Source organism: Podarcis muralis, chromosome 16 (genome assembly GCF_964188315.1).
Source record: "Podarcis muralis chromosome 16, rPodMur119.hap1.1, whole genome shotgun sequence".
Taxonomy (NCBI): Eukaryota; Metazoa; Chordata; class Lepidosauria; order Squamata; family Lacertidae; genus Podarcis; species Podarcis muralis.
In genome coordinates this window covers 9679628-9707624 of record NC_135670.1, presented here as the reverse complement: position 1 = coordinate 9707624, position 27997 = coordinate 9679628, and the positions used below count along the sequence as shown (strand labels likewise).

The 27997-nt window shown below is 48.6% G+C and overlaps 1 protein-coding gene across 1 annotated transcript; it reads left to right on the top strand.

Moving 5' to 3' along the window:
* Window position 1: 1 nt before the first annotated feature.
* MUC1 (mucin 1, cell surface associated) lies at window positions 2–27996 on the top strand. The gene is made up of 13 exons (XM_077920663.1): window positions 2–62; window positions 7817–8685; window positions 9051–9127; window positions 12692–12825; window positions 14019–14209; window positions 14588–14661; window positions 15027–15251; window positions 16026–16329; window positions 16707–16780; window positions 17142–17275; window positions 18335–18525; window positions 19559–19705; window positions 25991–27996. Exons 1-13 carry the CDS (start codon window positions 2–4, stop codon window positions 26057–26059), a joined length of 2550 nt encoding a protein of 849 aa, XP_077776789.1. The 3' UTR covers window positions 26060–27996.
* Window position 27997: the final 1 nt, after the last annotated feature.

Genomic DNA, 27997 nt, shown 5'->3' with positions numbered 1-27997 from the left:
CATGGAACGGAATATCCTGCAGACGGTCGCCCTGGCCTTGATGCTCCTGGCATTGTGCCCAGGTGAGCAGATGGCAAAGTGGGTGGCTTGGAGCTTTGGGGGGGGGGGAGGCGAATGGGGAGGGAGATCAACCCCACAGATATTGTTGGGCAGGGGCAAAACCCCGTAGCAAATCTTGTGCTGGAAGTTTGTCAGGCGAGGCGATTACAAAGGGGTGTTGGGCACCTTTTGCAGGTGTGTCGAAAGGGAGAATGGCAGACGGGTGTGGCTGGAGAAGGTAGAAGGAAGGAGAGTCGTTATTCTAGGGAACGGTGTGCTCTTTCTATGTGGAGATGGACTGGATGTTGTGGGGGGCCTCGAGGATAAGACCTGAGGCTCCTTCAGGCTGTTGGGGGGTGTTTTGGTGGATGTATCCTGCTACATGTCATTGCCACAATAATAATTCATTAGCTGTGGATTTATACTGGGCTGTCCGGACGTCATTCTGCTTAGTTGTTTTGCAATGCTTGCCCCAGTGCTGGCAGCAGTGCTGGGTTACTTAGGGCACCAGGAAATCAGGGGCACCTCAGAAAAGGAGGAATTTTGGGGGGAAAGAATTTGACATTTGAAGAAGTCACCACAGGAAAAATCAAGACTTGGTTAGACTTCTTTACATTTCCTTCCCTCTCTTTTCTGTATTTCTGCTCTCTTTGATTACTTATTCCCCACAAAACCAGGGGGGTGTCCTACTACCAGCGATCGAAACCCTGCGAGGAAATCAGATCGTAAATCTGTGTTTTGTTTTGCGTTATTCTGCAGATGTTATTTTATGGTTTAGCAGTTTGTATTTTGAACCACATATGGTGAGGGGGCACCGTAATCATTTCAGTGCTTGGGGCCTCTAAGTGTCTTCATCCCTTCCTGGTTAACATGGGATTGCTGTCCAGAGGGGCTCTAGGCAGAATCATGAAATCCTAGAGTTGGAAGGGACCCTGAGGGTCATCTAGTCCAACCCCCTGCGACGCAGGAATCTCTTGCCCAAAGTGAGGCCGAAATCCATGACCCTGAGATTAAGAGCCTCATAAAAGAGAGCGAGAGAGAGAGAGAGATTAAGAGCTTCGTGCTCTACCGACTGAGCTGTTCCACCAATAAAATAAATGCAGACATTCGTGGTATAAAAAGTTTCAGGATTTCAGCCGGTGAAGTTACAGGATGTGCACTAATGGGGAAATGAAGCAGTCTGTCTGCACAGAAACTCTTCCAGGCGCAGCCGGGATCGGGAGTGGAATCCCCTATAACAGCCCTCTACCAACATAATCATGAAAGTACAATTTTTTTAAAAAAATGAGATCTGGAGAGGGTCCAGTCTTGTAAGGAGATCACTTTAATCTCCAGCTCATTTGTTATCGTTCCTGAGCACAGGAATGTAGATGAAAGGAAAACAAATCAGGGGCATGGGAGAGTGGGCAGAGGCCTTTTGAAGTATTGGCCTCTTTTCCAGGAAAACTGATCCTACAATAAATCTATTGGCCTTCAGGTGCCAACGCTTTAAAGTATCTCTTTGTTGCTTAGGTTAGGCAGGTTTTTTACTTTTATATATGTTTTATATATGTTACTTTTATATATATATATATGGAGGCATAATTAGGGTTCCTTCAGGAATTTGATCTTAGGAAGCAGGTCTATCTAGCTTGGTGTTGCCTACACGGGCTGGCAGCAGCTCTCCAGGTTTGTAGGCAGGAGAGATTTCCAGCCCTACCTGAAGATTAAATATGGGGTGTTCTGCAGGCAAAGCATGTGCTCTGCTGCTGCCCTGGAGCCCTTCTTTTAAATATAATAGTATGATTCTAGTCCTCATGGTTTTGAACAAACGGCTGCTTTTAAACAGGAACATATGAAGTTGCCTTGTACCACCTAGCTCAGCAATGCCTACACTGACTGGCAGCAGTTTTCCAGAGTTTCAGGCAGGAGAGATTCCCAGCCAATGCCGGGAACTTGGGTCCTTCTGCTTGCAAAGTAAATACTCTGCTCCTGAGCTATGGGTGCCTGCCAGCTCTAATGCACATCCCCAAGGCACGTGAGGAGCGGAACATAGCGATCCATCAAGTTTCGCACTTCCTTGAATGTGGGCATGCAGGTTTCGGCTAAAAAAAGAGTCAGTTAAAAATGCTATTTGGAAAGAAAATGTATTTAGAAATGTGGAAGTTGAGATGGTTGTAGCCACTGCTAAATCCTAATCAGAGTAAGCCTATTAAAGTTAATAAACAGGAATGACTTAGGTTGGTTAATTTAAACATGTCTAGTGTGAGAAAATTAGGGTTGCCATATGTCCTCTTTTTCCAGGACACGTCCCCTTTTTCATGGGTAGAGTTGTCATAGCGATCCATAGTTAAAAGTTGAAGTCGGCAAATGTGTCTTCCTTTTTGCTCTTCAAAATATGGCAACGCTAGGCGGAATCTACTTGGATGCAACCCAACGTATGTTTAAAAGAAAAATGCATTTCAAACATATCTAAATGTGGGTTTCCATCCATTTTAAAACACACACACACACACACACACACACACACACACACTAGATTAATGCAAAAGCAGGAGTGCAGGGATGTCTATGGGGACACCAGAGAAAGGGGGAGGAAGGGCTGTAAATCAGACCGATCCCAAGCCCAAACAGATTTTCCTGCTGCAACAAGGAGGAAGGCTTTTCGATAAAGAGAAAGGTCCTCCCTTTAGAAGAGGGGGGGAAACAACTTCTGACTCCACCCAAACTGCAAGTGTGATGGGATTGTCAATAACCAACCTTGTTAAGACAAACAAGCTTTCCTCTATTGCTTCTCCTACGGTACAGTACTCCTGGACATGGAAGCGCTACCAGCTGGTTGTCTATTAGGGCTGTAATACTTCAACTAAGGAAAAAGCAAAGGCTGCTTTTTGTGGGGCTGTGGGGAGATTTTCCCTTCCCACTGCTTTCTTCAGAGCCTCCCTAGAGCCCCCTACAGATGTCCTTTTTTGTGCATTCATGATGATCACCAGGGCCGTTATGTGTGCAGGGGGGCAGTCGGGGCGGTCCGCCCCAGTGTCATCACTGAGGGGGGTGAGATTCGACGTGCCGCCCGCCCGCGACTCCCAAGCCTACCCTGAGACGTCGAGGGAGGGGGGAGCTGCGCCACCTTGCCGAAGGCCTTCCCTCCTTCCCCCTTCGTTTTGACAGCTCAGGGGAGGCTTGGGAGTCGCGGGCGGGCGGCACGTCGAATGTCACCCCCCTCAGTGATGACACCTGGGGTGGACCGCCCCTGCATGCATATGTCATCTCCCTCCATGATGACACCCGGGCTGCTTCGTGGGCGGGGGGAGCCTCCCCTAAGCTGTCAAAAAGAAGAGGGAAGGGAGAAAGGCTATTATTGGCAAAGCAACGCAGCAGCCCCCCCCCCCCCCCGTCCAGGAAGCAGCCTGCCATGGGTGGGTTGCTCCACCCCCCTCCATGGGCGTCTTGCCCCCTGGGACGTTGGCCGTGGTGCCCCCCGGGATGCTCGCCCTGTTGCCATGTGCACAGCATGTGTGATGCTCCGGGTGCAGGAGCAGCTAGCTCTGCCTCTTTATGCGTGACCCTGTTTTCAGTCCTGTTTTTTATGCCTGCAAAAGTTTCAGGGCAGACATTGTCCTTCATTTCCAATCAGTGCATGCCCCTTAAACGTCCTGCTGAAAGCCTGTCACCGCGATCATTTTCCTCTCGGAGTGATGCTGGATGAAGATTTTTTGAAACCCAAAAAATTCTGCATTCTTTGTGTGGGGGAGGAAGGGGGGAATGACAAAGGTCCAGGAGGTTGATTCAGACCGTGGGTTCATCTAGCTCAGCCCTGTCAGCACAAATTGGCAGTCTCTCTCCAGGGGTTTAGACTGGGGGGTCTTGCATACCTTCCAACATTTCTATGGTGAAAATAGGGACACCCTGTTGAACAACACTCCTGCCAACCTAGCAGTTCAAAAGCACGTCAAAGTGCAAGTAGATAAATAGGTACCGCTCCGGCGGGAAGGTAAACGGCGTTTGCCAGAAGCGGCTTAGTCATGCTGGCCACATGACCCGGAAGCTGTACGCCGGCTCCCTCGGCCAATAAAGCGAGATGAGCGCCACAACCCCAGAGTCGTCCACAACTGGACCTAATGGTCAGGGGTCCCTTTACCTTTAATTCAACAACAATGTGGGACCTTCTGCATGCTAAGGCTAAGGAGGTGCTCTGTCACTGAGCTAGAGCCCATTTCAAGCCCCAATCGACAGGTTCTGGCCATTTCCTGCCCTGACGCTGAAAACATGCATGCCAGAATCCCTCCCAATCGAGCCAATTCTGGGGTTTCCTGGCCCCCAAATCACACTTCTGGCAGATGTTCCACATGTCAAGAGGGATCAGGAGAGGCTGGCGATGGTTTTCAGCAGACAGCACCAACTGCGGCCATCTGAGGTTTGATCCACCCTGGTTCCAGAGGTGTTGCTGCAGTGTGCTGTGCTGTGAGGGAAGAACTCTGGAAAGGAAATTGCACAATCCTTGGGTCATTCTCGCCATCAAGGGTATGCCCAGGCCTCTGCCAGAGAGACCAAGCTGACTGCTCTGGACCGGTCTAAGGGTGTAGGTTCCAGAGGAGGCCAGCAAACAGAAACTGCTTACGGTTCACACTGGAATAGGTACAGTTTCGGTTTCCTATCCAGTTCTCATTTTCCCAATCTTTTATTTGATTTGTTGTATCTCTAGGCCACTTTTCAATCCAGTGAATCTCAAAGAGGTTCACAAGCAATAAATAGCAACAACATAATAAGACATAACAGAACACCACGAATACAGCATGAATCATATAAAATAATGAACAAATCATCAATCAAACCAGCACTGTTTTTCTAGAAAAAGAGGTGCCAGAACTCACCCTGAACACCTACCTGGTTCTCTTACTTAGAACAGCAATGGCGCCCACCTGAGAGGTGCCGGAACTGAGTTCCAGCAAGTTCCAGCTGGGGGAAAAAGGCTTGAATAAAACAATTTGAATTTATAAAACACTATTAACAAAACAGCAACTAAAAAATAAGGTAAACATCAAAATTAAATTTAGTTCTCTACATTCTTACAACAGTCTACTTAAAAAAAAAAGGTCCTGATGAAAATTCATTAGCATTTTAGTGCAAATTTCTCCCAACTTAAACTCTGCCTAAAGTACACATTTTTGCAAAGCAATTTGCTTATCATACATTTTTCGGTTTATTTGCACTAACAGATGCATTTTTATGCAGACCTGATCCTAGTACATGCACTTTTATGCCTATTACTTGCATGGAGATCTGCAAAACTTGAAGAACTACGAATTTCAAAAGACTCTGGGTTTCGGTTTGCCAATTACTGTGGAAAGTGCAAATTACAAAACTTCACTTTTGAATGCAAACTGAATTTGCATTGCTTGGCCATCCCTTTATGGGAGACACGGGGGGGGGGGGGGGGAGAGAGATGCTTTTGGGTTATGTTCATCGAGAGTTGATAGCTGATAGCTATAATTATCCCCCCACTACAGAAATCTTAGTCTGTTCATCATACGCAGAACCTGAAGGCGTGAATCAGGAAGATGGTAAGTTTTACAACCTTTCCACCCCCCTGGGGGAGGGGGCACAGGGGAGGGGGAATGCTGCCCCCCCAGCCTCTCAATATGGTGAAGGGGTGGGGCCTGCTCATCTGTAAAGAGTAAGGCAGGTATCTCTCCCCTTCCACGGAGCTATGAAGGAGTCGGGGAGCTGCAGGTTAAGTACTTAATTTGTTCCAGAGGTCCCTTCTTAACCTGAAACTGTTCTTAACCTGAAGCACCACTTTAGCTAATGGGGCCTCCCGCTGCCGCCGCGCTGCTGGAGCATGTTTTCTGTTCTCATCCTGAAGCAAAGTTCTTAAGCCGAGGTACTATTTCTAGGTTAGCAGAGTCTGTAACCTGAAGTGTATGTAACCTGAAGCGTATGTGACCCGAGGTACCACTGTACTGTATGTTGGAAGCTGCCTAGAGTGGCTGGGGCGACCCCATAAGATGTGTGGGGTATAAATAGTAAAATTATCATTATGAAATGGGGCGTCCCTATTTTCATCGGGAAAATGTTAGAGGGTATGGAATCAGAGTTGGAAGGGACCCTGAGGATCATCTAATCCAGGGTTTGTCAACCTGGTCCCTACCGCGCACTAGTGAGCATTTCAGGATTCTAGGTGGGCAGTAGGGGGTTCTACGGCACAAGCTGAATCCTCCTTCCATCAAGCACTGGTGGTCGGTAAGGAAATTTTACCAACAGAAAAGATGCATTAGTGGGTGGTAGGTATAAAAAGGTTGACTACCCCTGATCTAATCCAACTCCCTGCAATGCAAAAATACGCAGCTGTCCCTTCCAGGAATCGAACCTGCAACCTTGCCGTTATCACCACCACGCTCTAACCAACTGACCTATGCAGCTGATGCTGCTGGACTACAACTCCCATCATCCCCAGCTGCCAACAGGGGGGTTATGGGAACTGGAGCCTGACACCTGGAGGGTATCACCTTGACTGCCTTTGTGTTTTTACCACCAGTAAGAAACCTGTAGAGCCTCCAGTTTCCCAACTCCCATCATCCCTGACCACTGGCCATGCTGCTTGGGTCTGATGGGAGATGTATGGCGTCCCAACAGGTTCCCCACCACAGAAATAGTGTATCCTGGAAGAGAGTCATGGATGGCTCACCCAGGGAGTACTCCGCGCTGCAGCATTTCGTTGCAGTGTCCATTTTAGGAAGGTATTCATTAAATTAGTAATTTTTTTTTAGGGACAGAACTAAATAAATGAACAGAGAACAGTCCAAACCTGGACTGTTTATTGTGTCTTCTAAAAAGAAAGCTACCCCTGCCATTCCAAGGCCATCTTCCTCCACTGCCAGAGGCAATGTGCTTCTGAATACCAGTTAGCTGGGAATTGCAACTGCGGAGAGTTGCTGTTGCACTCTGGTTCTACTTGTGGGGTTCCCAACTGGTTGGCCACCGTGAGAACAGGACACCAGACAAGAGGGTCTCTTTCCGCCTGATCCAGCAGGGCTCTTCTTAAGTTCTTAAGGCCTGGCCAGGCATGTTAAAAGCAGAAGGCTTTTTGGAGCAAAACCCATGGGTTGAATTCTCTTTGGATAAATGACGCCACTTCCAGACTCACAGCGGATGGGGAAGCCTCCAGGATGATGCTGGCCACACACGCCTGTTTTTGTGCATGCCATCTGCCAGTCTCCTACAAAAGCAAGCACAGGGCAGAGATCAATAAAGAGATGTCACTCTTCCTTGCCTACATCGTATCTCCCTGCCCTTGAACTCCCTTACAGTTTGGACTGGATGTGGCTGCACATGCTCACTTGTTGCCTAGTATTTCAAGTTTCCCTGTGCCTATCAAAGAGGCAGCTGTTCTGGTGACTATACACAGCTGGTATTTTCCTCAGGATTTTTGGAAGCAGTCCAACATTAGAAAGATAGACTGATTACCCAAAACCGTTCTTTTGAATGTGCCATCCTTATATCACTCCATCTAGCCAAGTGGAACCTGTGGCACTCCAGAATGTCTACAACCTCCCACCATCTCTGACCATTGCCCATGCTGGCTGCAGGGCCTGATGGGAGTTGGAGTATAGCAGTGTCCAGGCTCCCCATCCCTGTTTTACACCTAAGTGCATTTCATGTGTGATCCCTGATAGGTTGGGACATGTGTCTAGGAAATGGGTAGGAACAACAGGAAGGCCTCTTCTTCACCAGCCACAAATCATTCAGGTGTTTCCCCAAAGTGGGTCATTAATGGGATTCTTTGCTATCTTCCCAGCAATCTCGGCCAGCACGGAAACCACCGTCTCTGAATCCTTACCAACACCTTCCCTACTGCCAACCATGTCTGACACCTCTTCAACAAAAGATTCCTCCACAGGACCAACCCCCGTTGAGGGAACCACGAACTCTCAAGGGACAAACCCCACCACAGAAGGATCCACGGAAACCTCCACATCCTCAGGAGAACCCCAAAGTTCCACAGCAACTTCCACAACTGGAACCCCACTAATAACATCCCCTACAGAATCCTCCGCAACAGCAACCACCTTTGAGGGAACCACGAAATCCCATGTGACAGAAATCTTCAGCGCCTCTACAGAGGGATCCACGGAAAACTCCACATCCTCAGGAGAACCCCAAAGTTCCACAGCAACTTCCACAACTGGAACCCCACCAATAACATCCCCTACAGAATCCTCCGCAACAGCAACCACCTTTGAGGGAACCACGAAATCCCATGTGACAGAAATCTTCAGCGCCTCTACAGAGGGATCCACGGAAAACTCCACATCCTCAGGAGAACCCCAAAGTTCCACAGCAACTTCCAAAACTGGAACCCCACCAATAACATCCCCTACAGAATCCTCTGCAACAGCAACCACCTTTGAGGGAACCACAAAATCCCATGTGACAGAAATCTTCAGTGCCTCTACAGAGGGATCCACGGAAACCTCCGCATCCTCAGGAGAACCCCAAAGTTCCACAGCAACTTCCCCACCTGGGACCACCCCAACAGCAGCCCCGACTGAGCCCCCTTTGACGAATTTCAATATCACCTTCCACATTGCAATGGATTTTACTAAGGACTTGAATGATTCGTCCTCCGAAGCATACCGCAACCTGACTTGGACAATCGGGAAGATGGTAAGCTCTGTGGCCTTTCCACCCCCCTGGGGGAGGGGGCACAGGGGAGGGGGAATGCTGCCCCCCAGCCTCTCAGTCCGGGGGTGGGGTGGGGCCTGCTCATCTGTAAAGAGTAAGGCAGGTATCTCTCCCCTTCCCCGGAGCTATGAAGGAGTCGGGGAGCTGCATCCAGGGTCCCTCTAGACCTTGGCTTAATGGTGATTGTAAAACCCTTTCCGTGCGCGATCTCCTCTAGCTATGGCTGCCCCACACTTTTCCCTCTGTGACTCTGTATCACAGGGGAGGGCAGAACCAGTCAAGGATTCGGCCCTAGAAACTGAGTTTATCTCCTAATACAAAATGCGTACCTCCCCTTTCTTCCACAGTATGATGACATTTACAACTGCTCTACGTGCCATGCTAAATATGGGACATATCTTGGATTCACTGTGAACAAATTCAGGTATGGAAGGGGGATTAAATGAGGGCTGGTCAAAAGTATCATGTTGGGTTTTCTGGTTCTCACAAAAATAAGAGCAGCTTAACTGCACCCACCTGCTCCCAACCCTAGGTTGACTGCAAGGGTCTCATTCGGAACAGCTTGTCCTCTTTCCGTAGTGCTGCAAAATACAGCTCTTGCTGCTGAAAGCTTAAGAAATAGCTTCACCATGCTCTTCAATATCCTTTAGTGTTGCCCAATTACCTGTAAAGTACTTCACAGCCACACGGAAACATGAAAGCAAGCTGCCAGGGCTAGGTTGGTAGCTCTGTTCATTGAATGCAAGAGCAGTAAAGGGGTCCCAATGCCAACCAAGTGTAAACTGTTTAATTACTATATTTAATTTTACTGTTTACTATTAGATTTGAATGAATTATTTAATATTGCTTTATTTGATGTAAGTTGTTTATTTTAAAGTTATTTTGAGTTTTTTGTATTGGATCAGATTGTTATTATTAATGTTTGATGTTTTATTATTATTTTTATATGTGTTGGAAGCCACCCAGAGTGGCTGGGGCAACCCAACCAGATGGGCCATATTTAAAAAATACATTTATTTATTTATTTACTTACTTACTACATGCATGCTGAGGCACAGAGCTGAAGAGAAGTAGCATCACAATCCTCAAACTGGGGTGTGCACTTCTGCACAGGAATCCACCCGCACTCTGTTCAAATCCACATCTTCCATTTAAAGTGTTACCGTGTCACTTTAAACTGTCATGGCTTCCTCCAAAGAATCCTGGGAACTATAGTTTGTTACAGGTCCTGAGAGCTGTTTGGAAGTCCCTTTTCTCCTCCCAGAGCTACAATTCCCAGATTTCCTTGGAGAGAGGGATTGGTTGTTAAACCACTCTGGACATTTTAGCTCTGGGAAGGAAACAGGAGCCGCCTAACAATTCTTGGCACCCTTAAGAACCTGCAACTCCCAGGATTCTTTGGGGGAAATGTACGTCTCTTCAGTGTGGTATAAGTTTGCTGTAAATAGATGATGTGGAGAGATAGATAGATAGTTAGATAGATAAGTTGTGTACCTTCCTCCTAGGATTACAGGGTGGTTTACAATATAAAACCACAAAAATACATAACATACTAACAAACAAAAGCAATAGAAAAAATTAAAAGGCGAGATAGATGATTTAATTAACCAAAGGCCCAAGATAAGAGGAATATTGTTACCTGGCGCTTAAATATATGTAATGAAGGTGCCAGGTGAACCTCCTTAGGGAAAACATCCCACAAGCCTACTGAACCTCTCACAGAGGAAGGACCTCAGATGATGATCGAAGGGTCCAGGTTGGTTCCTATGGGAAGAGGCAATCCTTGAGCTACTGTGGTCTTGAGCCATTCTCTATATAAGAGACAAAGACCTGTTGTGTCTTTATTTTCTTACATTAATCATGCTTCTTAATATACAAACATGCCTTGGAATAATTTCAGCTCAAAATTCATTGGATGTGGCATCTGTGTATACCCACTCGTACACAGTTTGGTCTGAAACATACAGTTTCTCCACTCACATTTGGACGGTCATATTTCAAATCCAACATTTCCACTTTCAATATGAATTCTGTGCACCACCACTGGTACAAAACATAGTGATGCAAGGGAACTGAAAAGTCACCTAGTGCAACCCCATGCCAATGTGCAGTAAATCCACGGCCACAGCATTGTTGATAGCTGGCACTCTCCACAATAACCCCAACAAAGAGGGGTGAAACAGTTTCTGAATCAGCAAGTTCCACTATTGAAAGACTTTCAGGGTTGTTTCTTTCGGGCCAGGCACTGAAGGCATGTTTCCAAAAACCATTGTACAACATTGAAGTGCCTTGGCGTGCTCAACACAGCCAAGCACGACATTCCAGGGCCAGAATGCAGAATGCTCAGTGGCAGAGCATCTGCTTGGCATGCAGAAGGTCCCAGGTTCAACCCCCACCTTCTCCAGGTAAGGCTGGGAAAGACCACCGGTCTAAAACCCTGGAGAGCTGCTTCCAGTCAGTGCAGATGATACTGAACTGGGTGGACCAATGGTGCAGCTCACCATATAGCAACTTCTTGTTTTCCTCTGTTTCTGCTAAGCATGCATGTTCTTCCACTGCTGGGGGTGGAATAAAAGGCCCTTGAGGTCCCTTCCACCTCTACAGTTCTGGTTTCATGCCAATTGATGCTCAGGCAGAAAACAATCCTCTCTGGCCGCGTTCCCTGCCAAAGCCAGAGATTTAAACCAAGGACCTTCTGATGGTTCCTCTTCATCCTGGAGAAGAGTGACTAGTGGGGTGTCACAGGGTTCTGTCTTGGGCCCGGTCTTATTCAACATCTTTATCAACGACTTGGATGATGGACTCAAGGGCATCCTGATCAAATTTGCAGATGACACCAAACTGGGAGGGGTGGCTAACACCCCAGAGGACAGGATCACACTTCAAAACGACCTTGACAGATTAGAGAACTGGACCAAAACAAACAAGATGAACAGGGAGAAATGTAAAGTATTGCACTTGGGCAAAAAAAAAAATGAGAGGCACAAATACAAGATGGGTGACACCAGGCTTGAGAGCAGTACATGTGAAAAGGATCTAGGAGTCTTGGTTGACCACAAACTTGACATGAGCCAACAGTGTGACGCGGCAGCTAAAAAAGCCAATGCAATTCTGGGCTGCATCAGTAGGAGTATAGCATCTAGATCAAGGGAAGTAATAGTGCCACTGTGTTCTGCTCTGGTCAGACCTCACCTGGAGTACTATGTCCAGTTCTGGGCACCACAGTTCAAGAAGGACACTGACAAACTGGAACGTGTCCAGAGGAGGGCAACCAAAATGGTCAAAGGTTTGGAAACGATGTCTTATGAGGAACGGCTAAGGGAGCTGGGCACGTTTAGCCTGGAGAAGAGGAGGTTAAGGGGTGATATGATAGCCATGTGGTGCCTCGCAAGACGAAATTAATTCGTTCCGCGAGTTTTTTCGTCTAGCGAATTTTTCTTCTTGCGAAGCAAGCCCATAGGGAAATTCGTCTTGCGAAGCAACTTGAAAACGGAAAACTCTTTCGTCTAGCGAGTTTTCCGTCTTGCGAGGCGTTCGTCTTGCGGGGCACCACTGTAAAAGGATGTCATATAGAGGAGGGAGAAAGGTTGTTTTCTGCTGCTCCAGAGAAGCGGACACGGAGCAATGGATCCAAACTACAAGAAAGAAGATTCCACCTAAACATTAGGAAGAACTTCCTGACAGTAAGAGCTGTTTGACAGTGGAATTTGCTGCCAAGGAGTGTGGTGGAGTCTCCTTCTTTGGAGGTCTTTAAGCAGAGGCTTGACAACCATATGTCAGGAGTGCTCTGATGGTGTTTCCTGCTTGGCAGGGGGTTGGACTCGATGGCCCTTGTGGTCTCTTCCAACTCTATGATTCTATGATTCTATTATTCTATGATTCTATGCGTTCAAAGCAATTGCTCTACTGCTGAGTGATGGGGATGTGTGGCTGTCAAGCTGCAGTTCCAGATCCGCCAATGCTTCTCTTTTCCCTTTCTAACGTACAGAAATGGCTCAGTGGTGGCAGATACAACGGTACGCTTCGAGAAAAGTGCAGATGTTTCCACCGAATTGATCAAAACTGCTCTGAGCAACTCAACAGAAGACCAACGGCTGGGTCTCAACCTGACTCAGATTGAAGGTGAAGGGATGAAGGATGAATAGCGGGGGGCTGGCTACTACAGCAAAGCATCCCTCAGGCTGTGTCTGCGACACAAGACTCAGAGCCCCTCGTGCAGCTCCAGGCACAGAATTCCCTTCCTGGAAGTCTAGGCAGGTTTCCAGCCCTCAGTGCTGAAACTGGGATGATTTCTGTAGATTAATATGCACACCGCAAATTGCATTATGCAAAACAGCATGACACTCAGGCAGGAAACACACCAAATATTTAAGGCCCTTTGGTTGGACACCAAAGTAGCACTCAACCTCTCCATCTATTGGCACAAGGATTTCTCCCTTCACAGGGGGACGCTCTCCTCTCACCACACCCCTCATGAAAGTGCTCTGGGGGTTTCCCCCAGACTTCTGGAGCAGATCTGGAGAGGACACAGGCTTCACTTGGGCCGGGAGGGAGGAGAGGAGGAAATGTCCCATTGAGCAAGCAGCAAGCCTTGCGAGGACAGGACGCAATAGCTGCATGCCGCCTGCTTGAGCTTGCCTCCAAGTATCCTGGGCACAGTGTTTGAGTGCTCACAGAGCCATGATTCCCAGCATCCTTAGCAAAACGCTTCCCAGGATCCTTGCAGATATCCCATGCATTTAAATGTATGGTGGGTACACAGGAAGAGGCATGAAGTGAGGTTGCAGAATCCAACTTCTTTCCCCACAGATGATCCACCCAGTGAGCTATGGGTCTTCCCCACAGATTTCCCATTCCTCCCCAAAGGGAGAGGAGTAAATGGACATGGAGGGGACTCCCACCGGAAACACCCTTTCCTACCTACACATTCCTTCCATTGCGGGGTAATGGTGGGCTGGAACACCTGACTGTGGAGGCAGCTTCCGGAGGCTCCTCCTGCTCCAGCTGGGGGGCCCCTCTCACCCCATTGACCAGCTTCCTGCTCAGGTGGTGCCCATAGAAAGAGCAGAAAGAGATGTTCAAACTTCAACATAGGTGACTATGGGGATGGAGATCAATGGAACTGAAAAGGGCTGGGAGTGGGACAAATGGAAAGAAGGGGGCTTCCCGTAATCCTGAAAGTAAGACTCCAACCCAAGCTTGAGCACCTCTAGGCACAATCCCTGAGCAGGACAGCAGGCCTGCCTCTTCTTCCTCCCCCACAAATCTTTTCCTTCCGGGAGGGGTGCTAATGAGATCTTTTCCTTTCACCTCAGTGACCAAGCAGGAGACGACAACGACGCCTTCTCCCACCACGACTAGCACCAGCTCAAAGACACCCGCACCTAAGCCCCCCAAAGAGAAAACGTTCACCATCACTTACCACATCACAATGAATTATACTAAGGACTTGTCGGATTCGTCCTCCGAAGCATACCGCAGCCTGAATGAGACAATCGGGAAGATGGTAAGTTCTGTGGCCTTTCCACCACCCTGGGGGAGGGGGCGCAGGGGAGGGAAATGCTGCCCCTCAGCCTCTCAGTCCAGTGGTGGGGTGGGGCCTGTTCATCTGTAAAGAATGGGGCAGATATCTCTGTGCTACTGCAGAGCTATGGGGCTTCCACGTATTTGACGCAGCTTCCTGGGGATTGTCAGCCCCTATATGCAGTCTTCAATTCCCCCTTGTCCCTGCTGCCCCACACTTTCTCCTCTGTGCCTCTGTTTTCCTGTGGGGTGGGGCGAAGAGAAAGTGAGAAGGGCTGACTTCATCCCAGCCATGTCTCAAGCCTCAGAAAATGAGTTAATAGCATAATACAACATTCGTACTACCCTTTTCTTCCCGCAGTATGAGGAAGTTTTCAACTGCACAGGATGCCCTGCTGAAGGAAAATATATAGGATACAAGGTGAATTCTTTCAGGTACGGAAGGGGGATTATATGAGGGCACCCACCTGAGCTAGGTGGGTCGTGGGTCAAGATGAGTATAGAGCAGCTTCCTGTGTCTCTCTGTGTTTCTGCTAAGCATGTACATGTCTCCACTGCAGGGGGGTGGAATAGATGGCCCTTGAGGTCCCCTCCACCTCTACAATTCTGGTTTCATGCCAATTGATGCTCAGGCAGAAAACAATCGTCTCTGGCTGGGTTCCCTGGCAAAGCCAGAGATTTAAACCAAGGACCTTCTGCATGCAAAGCAGCTGCTCTTCTGCTGAGTGATGGGAGTGTGGGCCTGTCAGGCTGCAGTTCCAGATCCGCCAACGCTTCTCTTTTCCCTTTCTAACGTACAGAAATGGCTCAGTGCTGGCAGATACAATGGTACGCTTCCAGGAAAGTGCAGATGTTTCCGCCGATAAGCTCCGCACTGCTCTGAGCGATGCACCTGAAGACAAACGGCATGGTCTCAACCTGACACAGATTGAAGGTGAAGGGTTGAAGGATGAACAGTGGGGGGCTGGGTACTGCAGCAAAGCATCCCTCTGGCTTTGGCTGCGACACAAGACTCAGAGCCCCTCGTGCAGCTCCAGGCTCAGAATTCCCTTCCTGGAAGTCTAGGCAGGTTTCCTGCCCTCAGTGCTGAAACTGGGATGATTTCTGTAGATTAATATGCACACCGCAGATTGCATTATGCAAAACGACAGCATGACGCTCAGGCATCAAACACACCAAATATTTAAGGCCCTTTGGTTGGACACCAAAGTAGCACTCAACCTCTCCATCTGTTGGCACAAGGATTTCTCCCTGCACAGCGGGACGCTCTCCTCTCACCTCACCCCTCCTTAAACTGCTCTGGAGCAGATCTGGAGAGGACACAGGGTTCACTTGGGCCGGGAGGGAGGAGAGGGGAAAATGTCCCATTGAGCAAGCAGCAAGCCTTGCGAGGACAGGACGCAACAGCTGCATGCCGCCCGTTTCAGCTTGCCCCCAAGTATCCTGGGAACAGTGTTTAAGCGCTCACAGAGCTATGATTACCTGCATCCTTAGCAAACCGTTTCCCAGGATTCTTGCAGATATCCCATGCATTTAAACGAATGGTGGGTACAGAGCTTGAGGGATGTAGTGAGGCTCCTCCTGCTCCAGCTGGGGGGCCCCTCTCGCCCCATTGATCTGCTTCCTGCTCAGGTGGTGCCCATAGAACGAGCAGAAAGAGATGCTCAAACTTCAACAACCCCCGCAGGTGACTATGTATGGGGATGGAGATCAATGGAACTGAGAAGGGCTGGGAGTGGGACAAATGCAAAGAAGGGGGCTTCCCGTAATCCTGAAAGTAAGACTCCAACCCAAGCTTGAGCACCTCTAGGCACAATCCCTGAGCAGGACAGCAGGCCTGCCTCTTCTTCCTCCCCCACAAATCTTTTCCTTCCGGGAGGGGTCCTAATGAGATCTTTTCCTTTCACCTCAGTGACCAAGCAGGAGACGACAACGACGCCTTCTCCCACCACGACTAGCACCAGCTCAAAGACACCCGCACCTAAGCCCCCCAAAGAGAAAACGTTCACCATCACTTACCACATCACAATGAATTATACTAAGGACTTGTTGGATTCGTCCTCCCAAGCTTACCAGAACCTGACTGGGAATATCGAGAAGATGGTAAGTTCTGTGGCCTTTCTACCCCCTGGTGGAGGGGGCGCAGGGGAGGGAAATGCTGCCCCCCAGCCTCTCAGTCCGGGGGTGGGGTGGGGCCTGTTCATCTGTAAAGAATGGGGCAGATATCTCTGTGCCACTGCCGAGCTATGAGGCTTCCAGGTTTGTGACGCAGCTTCCTGGGGATTGTCAGCCCCTATACGCAGTCTTCTATTCCCCCTCGTCTCTGCTGCCCCACACGTTCTCCTCTGTCCCTCTCTTTTCCTGTGGGGTGGGGCGAAGAGAAAGTGAGAAGGGCTGACTTCATCCCAGCCATTTCACAAGCCTCAGAAAATGAGTTAATAGCATAATACAACATTTGTACTACCCTTTTCTTTCCGCAGTATGTGGATGTTTTCAACTGCACAGGATGCCCTGCTGAAGGGAAATATATAGGATACAAGGTGAATTCTTTCAGGTACGGAAGGGGGATTATATGAGGGCACCCACCTGAGCTAGGTGAGTCGTGGGTCCAGCTGAGTATAGGGCAGCTTCCTGTGTCTGTGTTTCTGCTGAGCATGTACATGTCTCCACTGCAGGGGGGTGGAACAGATGGCCCTTGAGGTCCCCTCCAACTCTACAATTCAGGTTTCATGCCAATTGATGCTCAGACAGAAAACAATCCTCTCTGGCCACGTTCCCTGGCAAAGCCAGAGATTTAAACCAAGGACCTTCTGCATGCAAAGCAGCTGCTCTTCTGCTGAGTGATGGGAATATGTGGCTTTCAAGCTGCAGTTCCAGATCTGCCAACGCTTCTCTTTTCCCTTTCTAATGTACAGAAATGGCTCAGTGCTGGCAGATACAACGGTACGCTTCCAGGAAAGTGCAGATGTTTCCGCCGATAAGCTCCACACTGCTCTGAGCGATGCACCTGAAAACAAACGGCATGGTCTCACCCTGACTCAGATTGAAGGTGAAGGGCTGAAGGATGAACAGTGGGGGGCTGGGTACTACAGCAAAGCATCCCTCGGGCTGTGTCTGCGACACAAGACTCAGAGCCCCTCGTGCAGTTCGAGACACAGAATTCCCTTCCTGGAAGTCTAGGCAGGTTTCTAGCACTCAGTGTTGCTTCTACAGATTAGTATGCTCATTGCACATTGCATTATGCAAAACAATGGCATGGTGTTCATAGCAGGGAATGCACCATACATTTCAAAGTTGTTGGGTGGACTCCAGCATAGCGCTAGATCTCTTCCTCCATCAGCATGAGGATTTCTCCTTGTGCAGGGGGACACTCTCCTCTCCCCACACCCCTCCCGAAACTGTTCTGGGGTTCCCATGGCCTTCTGGAACAGATCTGGATGGAGCACAGGGTTCACTTTGGAAGGTGGAAGGAGAGCGAGGACTGTCTCATTCACAGGCAGAAATCCTTGTTAATGGTTAAACACCAAACATTTAAGCAAACCTCCCCCACCTCGCCCCTGGATCCTGGGAACTGTACTTTACCACAGGGAGCTACAATTCCCAGCACCTTTAGAAAAGTACAATTCCCATAATCCTTCAGGGTATTCCATTCAGACAGGGGTCTCTCCCAGCCTTACCTGAAGATGCCAGGGACTGAACTTGGAACCATCTGCATGCAAAGCAGATGAGCCATGGATCTTCCCCACAAATTTTCCATTCCTCGCAAAATGGTCATGGAGGGGACTCCCAAAATGGTCATGGAGGGGACTGCAGGTTTAAGGTTGGCTTAGCTGCTTCACTGGGCTTCTCCAGAGGCTGATCCTAGCTAGGAGGACAGAGATTAACAAACTGCTCTTGAATGAAATGGAAAATGGCTCATGGTGAAATGCAGTGAAGGGGGCTTTCGGTTACAAAGGCGTATGGAATCCTGAAAATTGAATCAAATCTTGCCCACCTCTAGTACCAATCCCCGAAGAGGACCACCGGCATGTCTCTTTTTCATCAGCCACACATCCCTCAGGTGTTTCCCTAAAGTGGGTTATTCATGGGATTCTTTGCTATCTTCCAGTGACCTCAGACGCCACGGAACCCCCCAACCCCCCGCCCTCAACAGCAACTTCCCCCCCGGCAACCACCTCAACGACAACCTCGACTACAACCACTCCCAATCACACAGAGACTGTCCCAGGCTGGGGCATTGCTCTCCTCGTCTTAGTTTGCATCCTTCTTCTCCTGGCGCTCATCGCCTTCCTGATCCTGGTAAGCCTCTCAGCCTTCTTTCTCAAAATCAAGCTGGTGGAGGTGAAGACCCACTGGGCCCAAAACAACAGCTCCGCCACCAGCTACATCAACCCGCCAGGCGGCTGGAGACTCAGGGAGCTGGCTCTATATAGACTCAGAGCCAGAGATGCAAGACTAGTGAGTGTGGTTGGGGCAGAGCCAATGGACCACCTGGCAGACATGGGGAACATAAGAAAGAACCTGCAGGATCAGGCCTCGTGTCTATCTAGCTTAGCATCCTATTACTCAGTAGTGAATCAGACGTGCCTGGCGATTTCTAGTCCTCATTCCCATAACCAGAATAAATGAGGCAAATTAGTGTGCATGTTGCAGATTCCACTGCACAGAAGAACAGTGTGATTGCCAGGCTGCGTATGCACCATAGTGCATTGGGTAAAAGGAAACATAGAGCTAAATCTCTTGTCCCGTCAACCCTCCTGTCTTCCTTGCCACCCCAGTATATGCCCTTTGGAGGTATACTGCCACGGAACATGGAAGTGCCATTGAGCTGTTGTGGCTAAAGAGCCTTAAGAAGAGCCTTGCTGGATCAGGCCACAAAGACCCATTTATTCTAGCCCCTGTTTTCCACTACAGGAGCCAAGCGCCTGCCTCCAAAAAACTAACAAACAGGGCAACAATAGCAGCAGTTGTTACTCTTTCCCAACTGGCATTCAGAGGTAGAGTGCCTCTGGAGCTGGAGGCTTCCTCTAGCTACCTTAGCTAATACCCTTTGATTGCTAATAGCTCTTTGGACCCACCTACTAGCGGCATGTCGACCTTGGAAGGTTGCCCAGAAGGGAATGCAGCCCGCTGATGAAAATAGGCTCCCCATTTCTGTCATACGTTGTTACTCAGAAGTAGAACTTGGAGTCCTAGAACTGTAGAGTTGGAAGGGACCCAATGGGTCATCTAGTCCAACCCCCTGCTCTCACAGCTCTCTCTCACCTTCCCAATCCATCTCTCCCAGCAACATGACCTTTCCTTACTCTTACTCTTCTTCACTCCCTCCCAGATCATCTACTGGTGTCGACGGAATCACCGGGGGAAGCTTGATTTGCTCAGCAACCAAGACTCCTACCACGTCATGAGTGAGTACCCGACGTACCACACACACGGGCGATACGTTGCCCCCGGAAGCAAGCCTAACCCATACAGCGAGGTGAGCAAGAGTCACTCACCCAACCCAAATCCTGGGGTGCTCTTTAGTGACCCAGGACATAGTACATAGGAATGTGAGAAACTGCCATGCCCCTGAATAAGCCCATTGGTCCATCTAGCCTAATATTGTCTTCACTGACTGGCAGCGGCTTTCCATGATTTCAGACAGGGGGTCTGGAGATGCAAAGCAAATGCTCTCCCCTGAGCTATGGCTTTTCCCCCTTAAGAGAAAGATTCTAGTCCTCAAGTTTCTGAATGAAGGGCTGATTAAAACAGGATGCTGCTTTATACAGACTCAGATCGTTGGTCCATCTAGCTAAGTGTTGTTTGCACTGACTGGCAGCCCTACTTAGAGATGCAGGGAATTGAACCAGGGACCTTCTACATGCAAAACAGATGCTCTACCTCTGAGCTACACCCCTTCCCTCAAAAAGAAAGGCCTCATGATTCTAAACACAGGGCTGAGACCATAGCTCAGTCAGCAGAACATGAGACCCTTAACCTGAAGTTCATGGGTTCAAGCCCCATGTTGGTTGAAAGATTTCTGCATTGCAGGGGGGTTGGACTAGATGACCCTCGTGGTCCCTTCCAATTCTATGATTCTATGATTCTATGAAATAGGAATGGAGGAAGCTGCCTTATACAGAGTCAGGCCTTTGGTCAATCGAGCTCAGTTCCTGTTTCCATTCCTAGTGCCTCCCCCACCTATACCCTTCTAATCTAATTCCTCTCCCCCCCCCCCCAAAAAAAAAGAAGGAAGCCCCATAGAAACAGTTAATGGTTTCATGCAGGCAGGCTTGAATTTGCCACATGGCACCTACTTGTCACCCGTGTTATTTATGTGGGGCTCTGGGGAGGTGCGCTTGGTAGCTTTCAGGAACAATTTAAAAGCATTCCTGTTCACCCAGGCATTTGATGGCTGAAATACATTGTTCCTGGCAACCCTGAGTTCACTGTCTGAGGGACTGTTTTTAAATGCTGTTAGAAAGTTTTAACTGTTTTTAGAATTATTATTAATAATAATGTGCTGCACATCTGACTGGGCTACCCCAGCAACTCTGGGCAGCGTCCGACACATTAAAAGACATCAAACATTAAAAGCTTGCCTGTACAGGGTTGCCTTCAGATGTCTTTAGAATGGTCTGTGTATTATTATTATTATTATTATTATTATTATTATTCTCCTCCTCACCCTGGGCACCTTCAGGAGAGCACCTTCAGGAGGAAGGGCGAGATATAAATTGAAATAATAATAATTTAAAAAATCACCGACATTGACATTAGAGGGACTCCAGGAGTTCAGGCCCCTGCCCCTAAGGAGCTTAAAATCTGAAAAATTGGACAGAAGAAGGTAAACGAACGCAGACTTCCAGTCAGGCCCTAAGAATTGGAGGGGTTGGGGCATAATGGGAACTATCCCAAGCCCCACCATGTTTGCAGGCGAGATGGGGCCGCAAGTCAGTTGTTTGCCTCTGATTACTCCTGCCTGTCCTACCCATTTCCCTACACTGTATTACTCCCCCTGTGTCAGCCTTTACTTTGCAGTCCCCTTGCGGGCAGAGACCCTGCTCGCTGAGCGACGTCAAGGGGTTTCCCCTGCAGCCAACATCTCTGCCAGCCATGATGGAGGACACCCTGAAGCCCCTGCCTCTCATCCCTCATGACACAACGGTTTCACCGCTGCCCTCGAACCCCAGAGCGAGTCTCCCTGCCCTCCACCTCTGCCCCTGAGTTAATCTTTAATGGGGCAGCTGGTGCGAAAGGCCGCAGCTGTGGTCACCGTGGCAACAGCTGCTTCGGCCAAGGCTTCGGCCTAGCGCACCTGAGGCAGCCTTCGGCCTGTTGCCATGGAAACCTTTTTCCTTCCTCCAAGGCCAAGGCCTGGGGATCTTCCACAGATAACACCCACCCACCCTGCTTCCTGACAGGCCGCTGACCCTTGAGAACGGTCAGCGTGACCGTCATGGCTGGGTAGGCCATGTTGCCAAGGCGACCTGCACCAACCGACCCCAGCAGGGCCTCTCGTGCCCTAGGTGGCTCTCAGGAAGGGGTGGGTGCCATTGCGCATGTGGCAGGGAGAGGCCTGCTAAAGTCACCTCGGTCATGCGCCGTGCCCCGCTCGCTCCCCACAGAGCCGGGTGCATCTGTCCTGTTCCCTAAGCGGCTCTGCTGAGCAAACATGGAGACGTTGAGCAAATATTTAGCTCGGCACCCTGGGACTGTTTGCAAATCTAGGAGGAAGGGAGAGAGAAGGGGGGCAGGGTCAAGCCAGGAACTTCAGGTCCCTGGAATGGCTTCACCCTCCTCCCTCCCGCCCTGTGCCCTTGCTGCAAATGAATACAGCGGGCATCGCTGGTTAGACCAGAGCGGGGGACGTGGTGGTGGTCCCAGGCTAGGACTGAGCCCCTTTGCCCTTGGCGTGGTTGCCTGGGGGTACGTGGCCAGCACTTCAGCTGGCCTGGCCGCTCCCCAGCCTCGTGACTGGGCAATGTTTACACACGACATTGAGCTGCTTGTGATGTTTCTGGCCGCCGTCCAAGGCTCTTTCCTCAGCAGCTGGCTGCTGCTCCCAGCATTTTTAACCCCTCTGCGGTAGCGACACTCAGTGGGGTCGATCTGGGCCCCCTGGACGTTGGGGCAATTGCACGCGCACAGCCCTTTAGTTCAGCTTGCTGCACCTTGCTGTTTCCTTCTCAAAAGGGGATAAGCAAGGCGCTAGCCCTCAGTGTTTCACAGAGAAAGGTGGAAATGCACCTGAGCCCTTTGTTTCTCTCCGTTTCCTCAGCAGAAGAACAGGGGGAAGTGAAGGACGTGGAAGGCTGTATCCAGTGTCTGTGCTACTCAGAGCAAACCCATTGCAGAGGATAGCGGTGGCAAACATAGCTCCCTAACGGATCAACTCTAAGGAAAACTTAGGCCACAACCTTAAGCACTATCGTAGCACTTTAAACAGGCATGGCTTCCCCCTCAAAAAATAATTATAGGAGCTGTAGTTTGTTTGGGGAGGTAAGAGTTGTTAGGACACCCTCCATTTGTCTCCCGAAGCGACAATTTCAAGAGTTTCCTGGAATTAACTGTTAAACCACTCTATCAATGGCTATATTCTACCTCCCCTGTTGGAGGCAGAGCTGCTGATGTGCTCAGGTCCTGATTTTATAATAATAATAATAAATTTTATTTATACCCCGCCCTCCCCGGCCAAGACCGCGCTCAAGGCGGCTAACACCAAATATCAAAACAATTGATTAGAATACAGCTTAAAAAACAAAATTAAAATACAACATTAAAACATTAAAATGCAGCCTCATTTCAGTGGAACTCAATCAAAAACTTTTTGGGGGATAAAAGTCTTCACCAAGGCTAACTATAAAGACTGGTCCTATATGGATGCCAGAAAAAAGCCAGGGAAGTCCCCAAATAGGAGTTCCAACACAGAAAGAGAAAGGAAAAAAGAAAGAGGGGGAGGGAATCAAACTGATTCCAAGCCAAAGGCCAGGCGGAACAACTCTGTCTTACAGGCCCTGCGGAAAGAAATCAGATCCTGCAGGGCCCTGGTCTCATGAGGCAGAGCGTTCCACCAGGCCGGAGCCAGTGCTGAAAAGGCCCTGGCTCTGGTTGAGGCTAATCTGACTTCCTTGGGGCCCAGGACCTCTAGGGTGTTGCTATTTATGGACCTTAAGGTCCTCTGTGGGGCATATCAGGCTTCCTATGGTGGCATCTGGTTGGCCACTGTGAGGACAGGACCACTGGTCGGATCTTGGAGGCCCCTTCTGATGCTCTTATGGGTTACAGTGAGGAAAGGGTCTTGGGTCCACGCCCTGCCAGTGGGCTTCCTTTTCTGATGGACTGCTATGGGGAAAAGGATGCTAGGCTAAATCGGCCTTTGGCCTGATCCAGCAGAGCGTTCTTATGTTCCAACAATGGCCAATCAGACCATCCTGTGAAGCTCATGACCCACTGCCGGGACAGAGCCACCCATGTGGGGAACATTTGCCCCCCAGATGCTGCTGAACTACAACTCCCATCAGTCCCAGCAAGCATGACCCACGGCCAGCAATGATGAGAGTTGCCGTTCATCAATTTCTTGAGGACAAAAGGTTCCCCACACTTACACAAGATGGAGGCACCGGCAGCCTTTGGGAGACCCTTGAGGTTTGCAGAAGTGCAAAGAAAATACTTTGAAGGGGGGAACCTAAAGAGCGGGGATCCCAAAAACAACCGGGTAAAGACAGAGCATGTTCAGTGAGCCTTAGTGCCTTTTGCTTGGGGTGGGTGGAATGGTAAAAGGTAAAGGGACCCCTGACCATTAGGTCCAGTCGTGACCGGCTCTGGGGTTGTGGCGCTCATCTGACTTTACTGGCCGAGGGAGCCAGCGTACAGCTTCCGGGTCATGTGGCCAGCATGACTAAGCCGCTTCTGGGGAATCAAAGCAGCGCATGGAAACGCAGTTTACCTTCCCGCCAGAGCGGTACCTATTTATCTACTTGCACTTTGACGTGCTTTCAAACTGCTAGGTTGGCAGGAGCAGGGAGCGAGCAACAGGAGCTCACCCAATCGCAGGGATTCGAATTGCCGACCTTCTGATCGGCAAGTCCTAGGCTCTGTGGTTTAACCCACAGCGCCACCCGCGCCCCTTCTGGGTGGAATGGAGAATGCTGCAAAAGGGCAGGGCTGGCGGGCGGGCTGCAGCCTCAGCACTCTGTGTTGCAACTGGGTCTACCTGGTTTGAATGTACAACCCGTTTTCGTGTTCCCTTGGTTCAAGGTCGCTCACAAAGATGTTTTCAAAAGCAAGGCTAAGGGATGTTAACAATGTTCCAGGAAGCCTTCACACATGCCAGCCCTTACCAAAGCAAAACTGTCCACAGGTGGTGTCATCCAAAATCTGCCTCCCCACCCTGCAATAGTACCCTATTTCTGCCACTTGCCTCACCTGTACACCTTGCGGCTGATCTGCCCTTATTTGCTCATATCCTCCAAGTTCCAACCTTTTTAGCATGCAAAGAGGCACATTTGTTTGCTTTTTACTGTTACGTGACAAAATAACTCCTCGTGCCTTTGCTGGGAACAGGAGGCATAATACGTCTTTTATGGGGCCTGATGACTGGCACGCCTCACAAAAGAATTTTGGTAATTTTCGCTTCTGAACTTCCCTTTTGCCAAGGTAAAGGTCTCAGTGGCCTTCTGTGTAAATAGAATTTGCACAGGTCATTCCAATATTCAGAATTTTAAAACCAATGTTTGTCCATGCGTAAGTTATTCAGTCCAGTGTCAAATCAGGAAGGATGAAGTTTTACATGGCCAGGAGACTTTGTTACCGCCAAACTAAAAACCCACGAGTCTGTGAATGGGTCAAGATTTGGACCCACGTCTCCCAGTTTAAACCCTTTCAGATAAGCAGGTTGCTGTTGAATGTTCACAGGATCAGAGCGCGTAAAACTGTTGGCAAGCCTGTGCCGATCACTCTACTTTTTCTCTATGCTGTATCCAGTTTTACTCAAAACTAAATCAACTGAAATGCCCGTTAGCCATTAATGGCCATTCATGTCAGTGGATCTGCTCTTAAGTAGGGATGAATGGTCCTGCCCATTTTGAGTCTCTCGGTTTCTCATTCTTCCAAGCTTAGTTTCAGTTATCTACGTAGCTTCCTACTGTAGTTTGTGATTTTTTGGGGGGAGGGGGAGTAGGGAGGCAGAATCTTCATAAAAACTCATCAGCATATTAGTACAAATTTCTCCTTTAAAAACCCATATTTGTGTATGCAGTTTTGACTTAACATACATATTTTTGCAAATAATTTACTCTAATATAATGCATTTTGTATGTGTTATATCCCCACAATATAGGCATTTTTAGTAAACGTTATCTGGAGAATTGCATCTCGGAATTCAAAGTACAGATTTCAAAGAATGGCTGTGTTTCCATTCTTGTTTTGGAAAGTCCAGATTCAGTAGGTTCTGCGTCAAATGCAAACTGAATCTATTTTCTCTCCCGTCCTTCAATCTGAGTTTGAATAATATTGAATACAACACACTGGACAGGTAGAAATTCCATTGGTGGAACTTTTTCCGGCACAGCAATGCATGAAGCATTGCATCTCCTGTTTCATTGCTCTCTTACTAATGGCAGAGGAGCAAGACCGGTAGATAGAAGTTGGCAGCCCTGGAGCCAAATATGTGAATGTGGTTAGTCGATCAGCAGAGGATGTTTAGTGCCAAAGCACAACTTCCTACATGTCTTAGGTGATTGTACTTACCGTTTCCTTTCTCTGTGTGTTTTCCCCGCAGAATCTACCCAGGAATGGTAATGCTCCCTTCTCCTACACCAACCCCACAATGGCCAATGATGAACTGTAGGCGGAGCACACCCTACAGTTGGACTTGGCAAGGGGGGGTTAGCCAGAACCTGGCTGAGCCAGGTAAATTCAGGGATATTGTTGGGCTCCGGTGTGAATATGGGAAGGATGAGTTCTGCAAACAAGCTTGGAAATAGCCACTCGCCTACTCACCGGCGGTGAGTTTCAAATTGCCTGAAGGCGAACAAGCAGCACAATTTCAACAACTGAAAGAATCTATTCTATAGACGTGCCAAAAAAATTCACCCCTTGCAAATGTGTGGTGAGCGAGCAACCCTCTCCAAAGCAGTGAGGACAACTAGAGAATGCTTTGCAAAGCTAGCTGTGTCCCTCAAGCTTGGAATGTTATGTCCAGCGGAACTCCCTGTCACAAGGATCTCACCAGGGCTCAAAAGATCAATGGGAGATTCTCTTGCACTGGACAAATTAACTAAGAAGATGAAGACAAAAGGAAACCACCTAAGCTGCTGAACTGTAAATTCTGCGTTTCCAGACTATTTCCCCCATCACCACTATGAAAAAGTTGAACTTTTTTGCTTTTACTTTTACTAATTAATTTTATTTTTATTAATATTAATATTCTATTAGTGATTTTTGTAAAAAAATTCAAACTGCGTTATAAGAGATCAACATGTACATAAATATGCAGTTCCTGCTTTCCAAACACTCACTCTGCAAGAATTCACTTATCCAAACATGAGGAATTACTACCCAAACATTGCAAATACCCAAACATTGCAAATTCAGATATTAAAACAGGGAACATTTTTTACTTCCTTGTTTGCCTTTTGCTGGTTGGCTGAGGGACAGAACTGAACCGTAGCGATCTGTATTTTAGTAAGGTTTCAGAGGGTTTTCCTTAGGGGTGGGTTTAATCTGTATTTATTTCTTATGGCTTTTAGAGGCCAAACTTCCATGGTTGGGAACGCATTAGAAATTCCCCCATAGGAATCAATGGAAATCATCGACTCCTTATATGAACTCTTGCCTCCCAAACGATTTCCAGGGGACGCATTGTGTTCAGATAGTGGGACCTGAATGTACTGCCTTTGGGGGGAGATTTGTCTGATTAGGATGCAAAATCTCAACCCCTGTGAAACCTGGGAGAGGGCAGAGTGCAATAATCAAAATAGCCGTACTCCAATCTTCTCTTCCCCACAATCCTGCTCCACACATGGAACAATCCTTGCTCCAGACAACCTTGGCATCTCTGAATACTAGCTGCCAGGAACCACAGGTGAGGAGAATTGCTGTTGTGCTCATATCCTCCTTGTGAGCTTCTTGTTGGGGCATCTGTGAGAATAGGATACAGGATTAGGTGGGCCCTGATGCAGCCGGGCTTTGCTCATGTTCTGCAGCTACAGCATGTTCCCCCCAAGTGAGAATGCAGAGGGGCAAGGTGCTTCTTGACCTTATTTCCTCCACCTCAACAAGAAAGAGTTCCAGAGGAGTCAAACCCAGACGCATGAAGGAACAAGATTAACCCGAAATATTTATTTAAGGTGGAGAGGAAAAGAGTATGCCCTTTCTTGCCAACCCTTGTATGCCCTTTCTTGCTTCAATGCTGGGGATACCTCTCCCCTCCCCTCCAAAAATCCTATGCTTCCATAGGGATACTGTCATTCCAAATCTGCATTGTACAGGAGATAGTCCACAGTCCTCCTCATACAGCTTTCTAACCAGTCAGCATTGTAATGGTAAATGCTTTGGAGGGGAGGTTTTTGAAAGCCAAATTTGGCAACTGCCTTATCTGCAAATCCTGGTGCTCGTGAGTGGTGTCTCGATGGACAGTTGTACAACAGCAAACCTCAGAATTCTTGGGTGAAGGGTTTTGGAGTTGTGGGGGGAGGCAAAGAGTGAGTGGGGAGGAAGAGGAAGAGGCTTCTGTGACAAATTCTATATTTATAACATTTAACAATAAACGGATCTACGTTGGTAT

Bases quoted from the DNA above. Each gene is read 5' to 3' on its own strand.
- MUC1 (XM_077920663.1), top strand. From the start codon at position 2: ATGGAACGGAATATCCTGCAGACGGTCGCCCTGGCCTTGATGCTCCTG. The intron at 15,252-16,025 runs GTGCAGCTCCAG...AACCCAAGCTTG, and splicing joins CACAAGACTCAGAGCCCCTC to AGCACCTCTAGGCACAATCC. The intron at 19,706-25,990 runs GTGAGCAAGAGT...TTTTCCCCGCAG, and splicing joins AGCCTAACCCATACAGCGAG to AATCTACCCAGGAATGGTAA.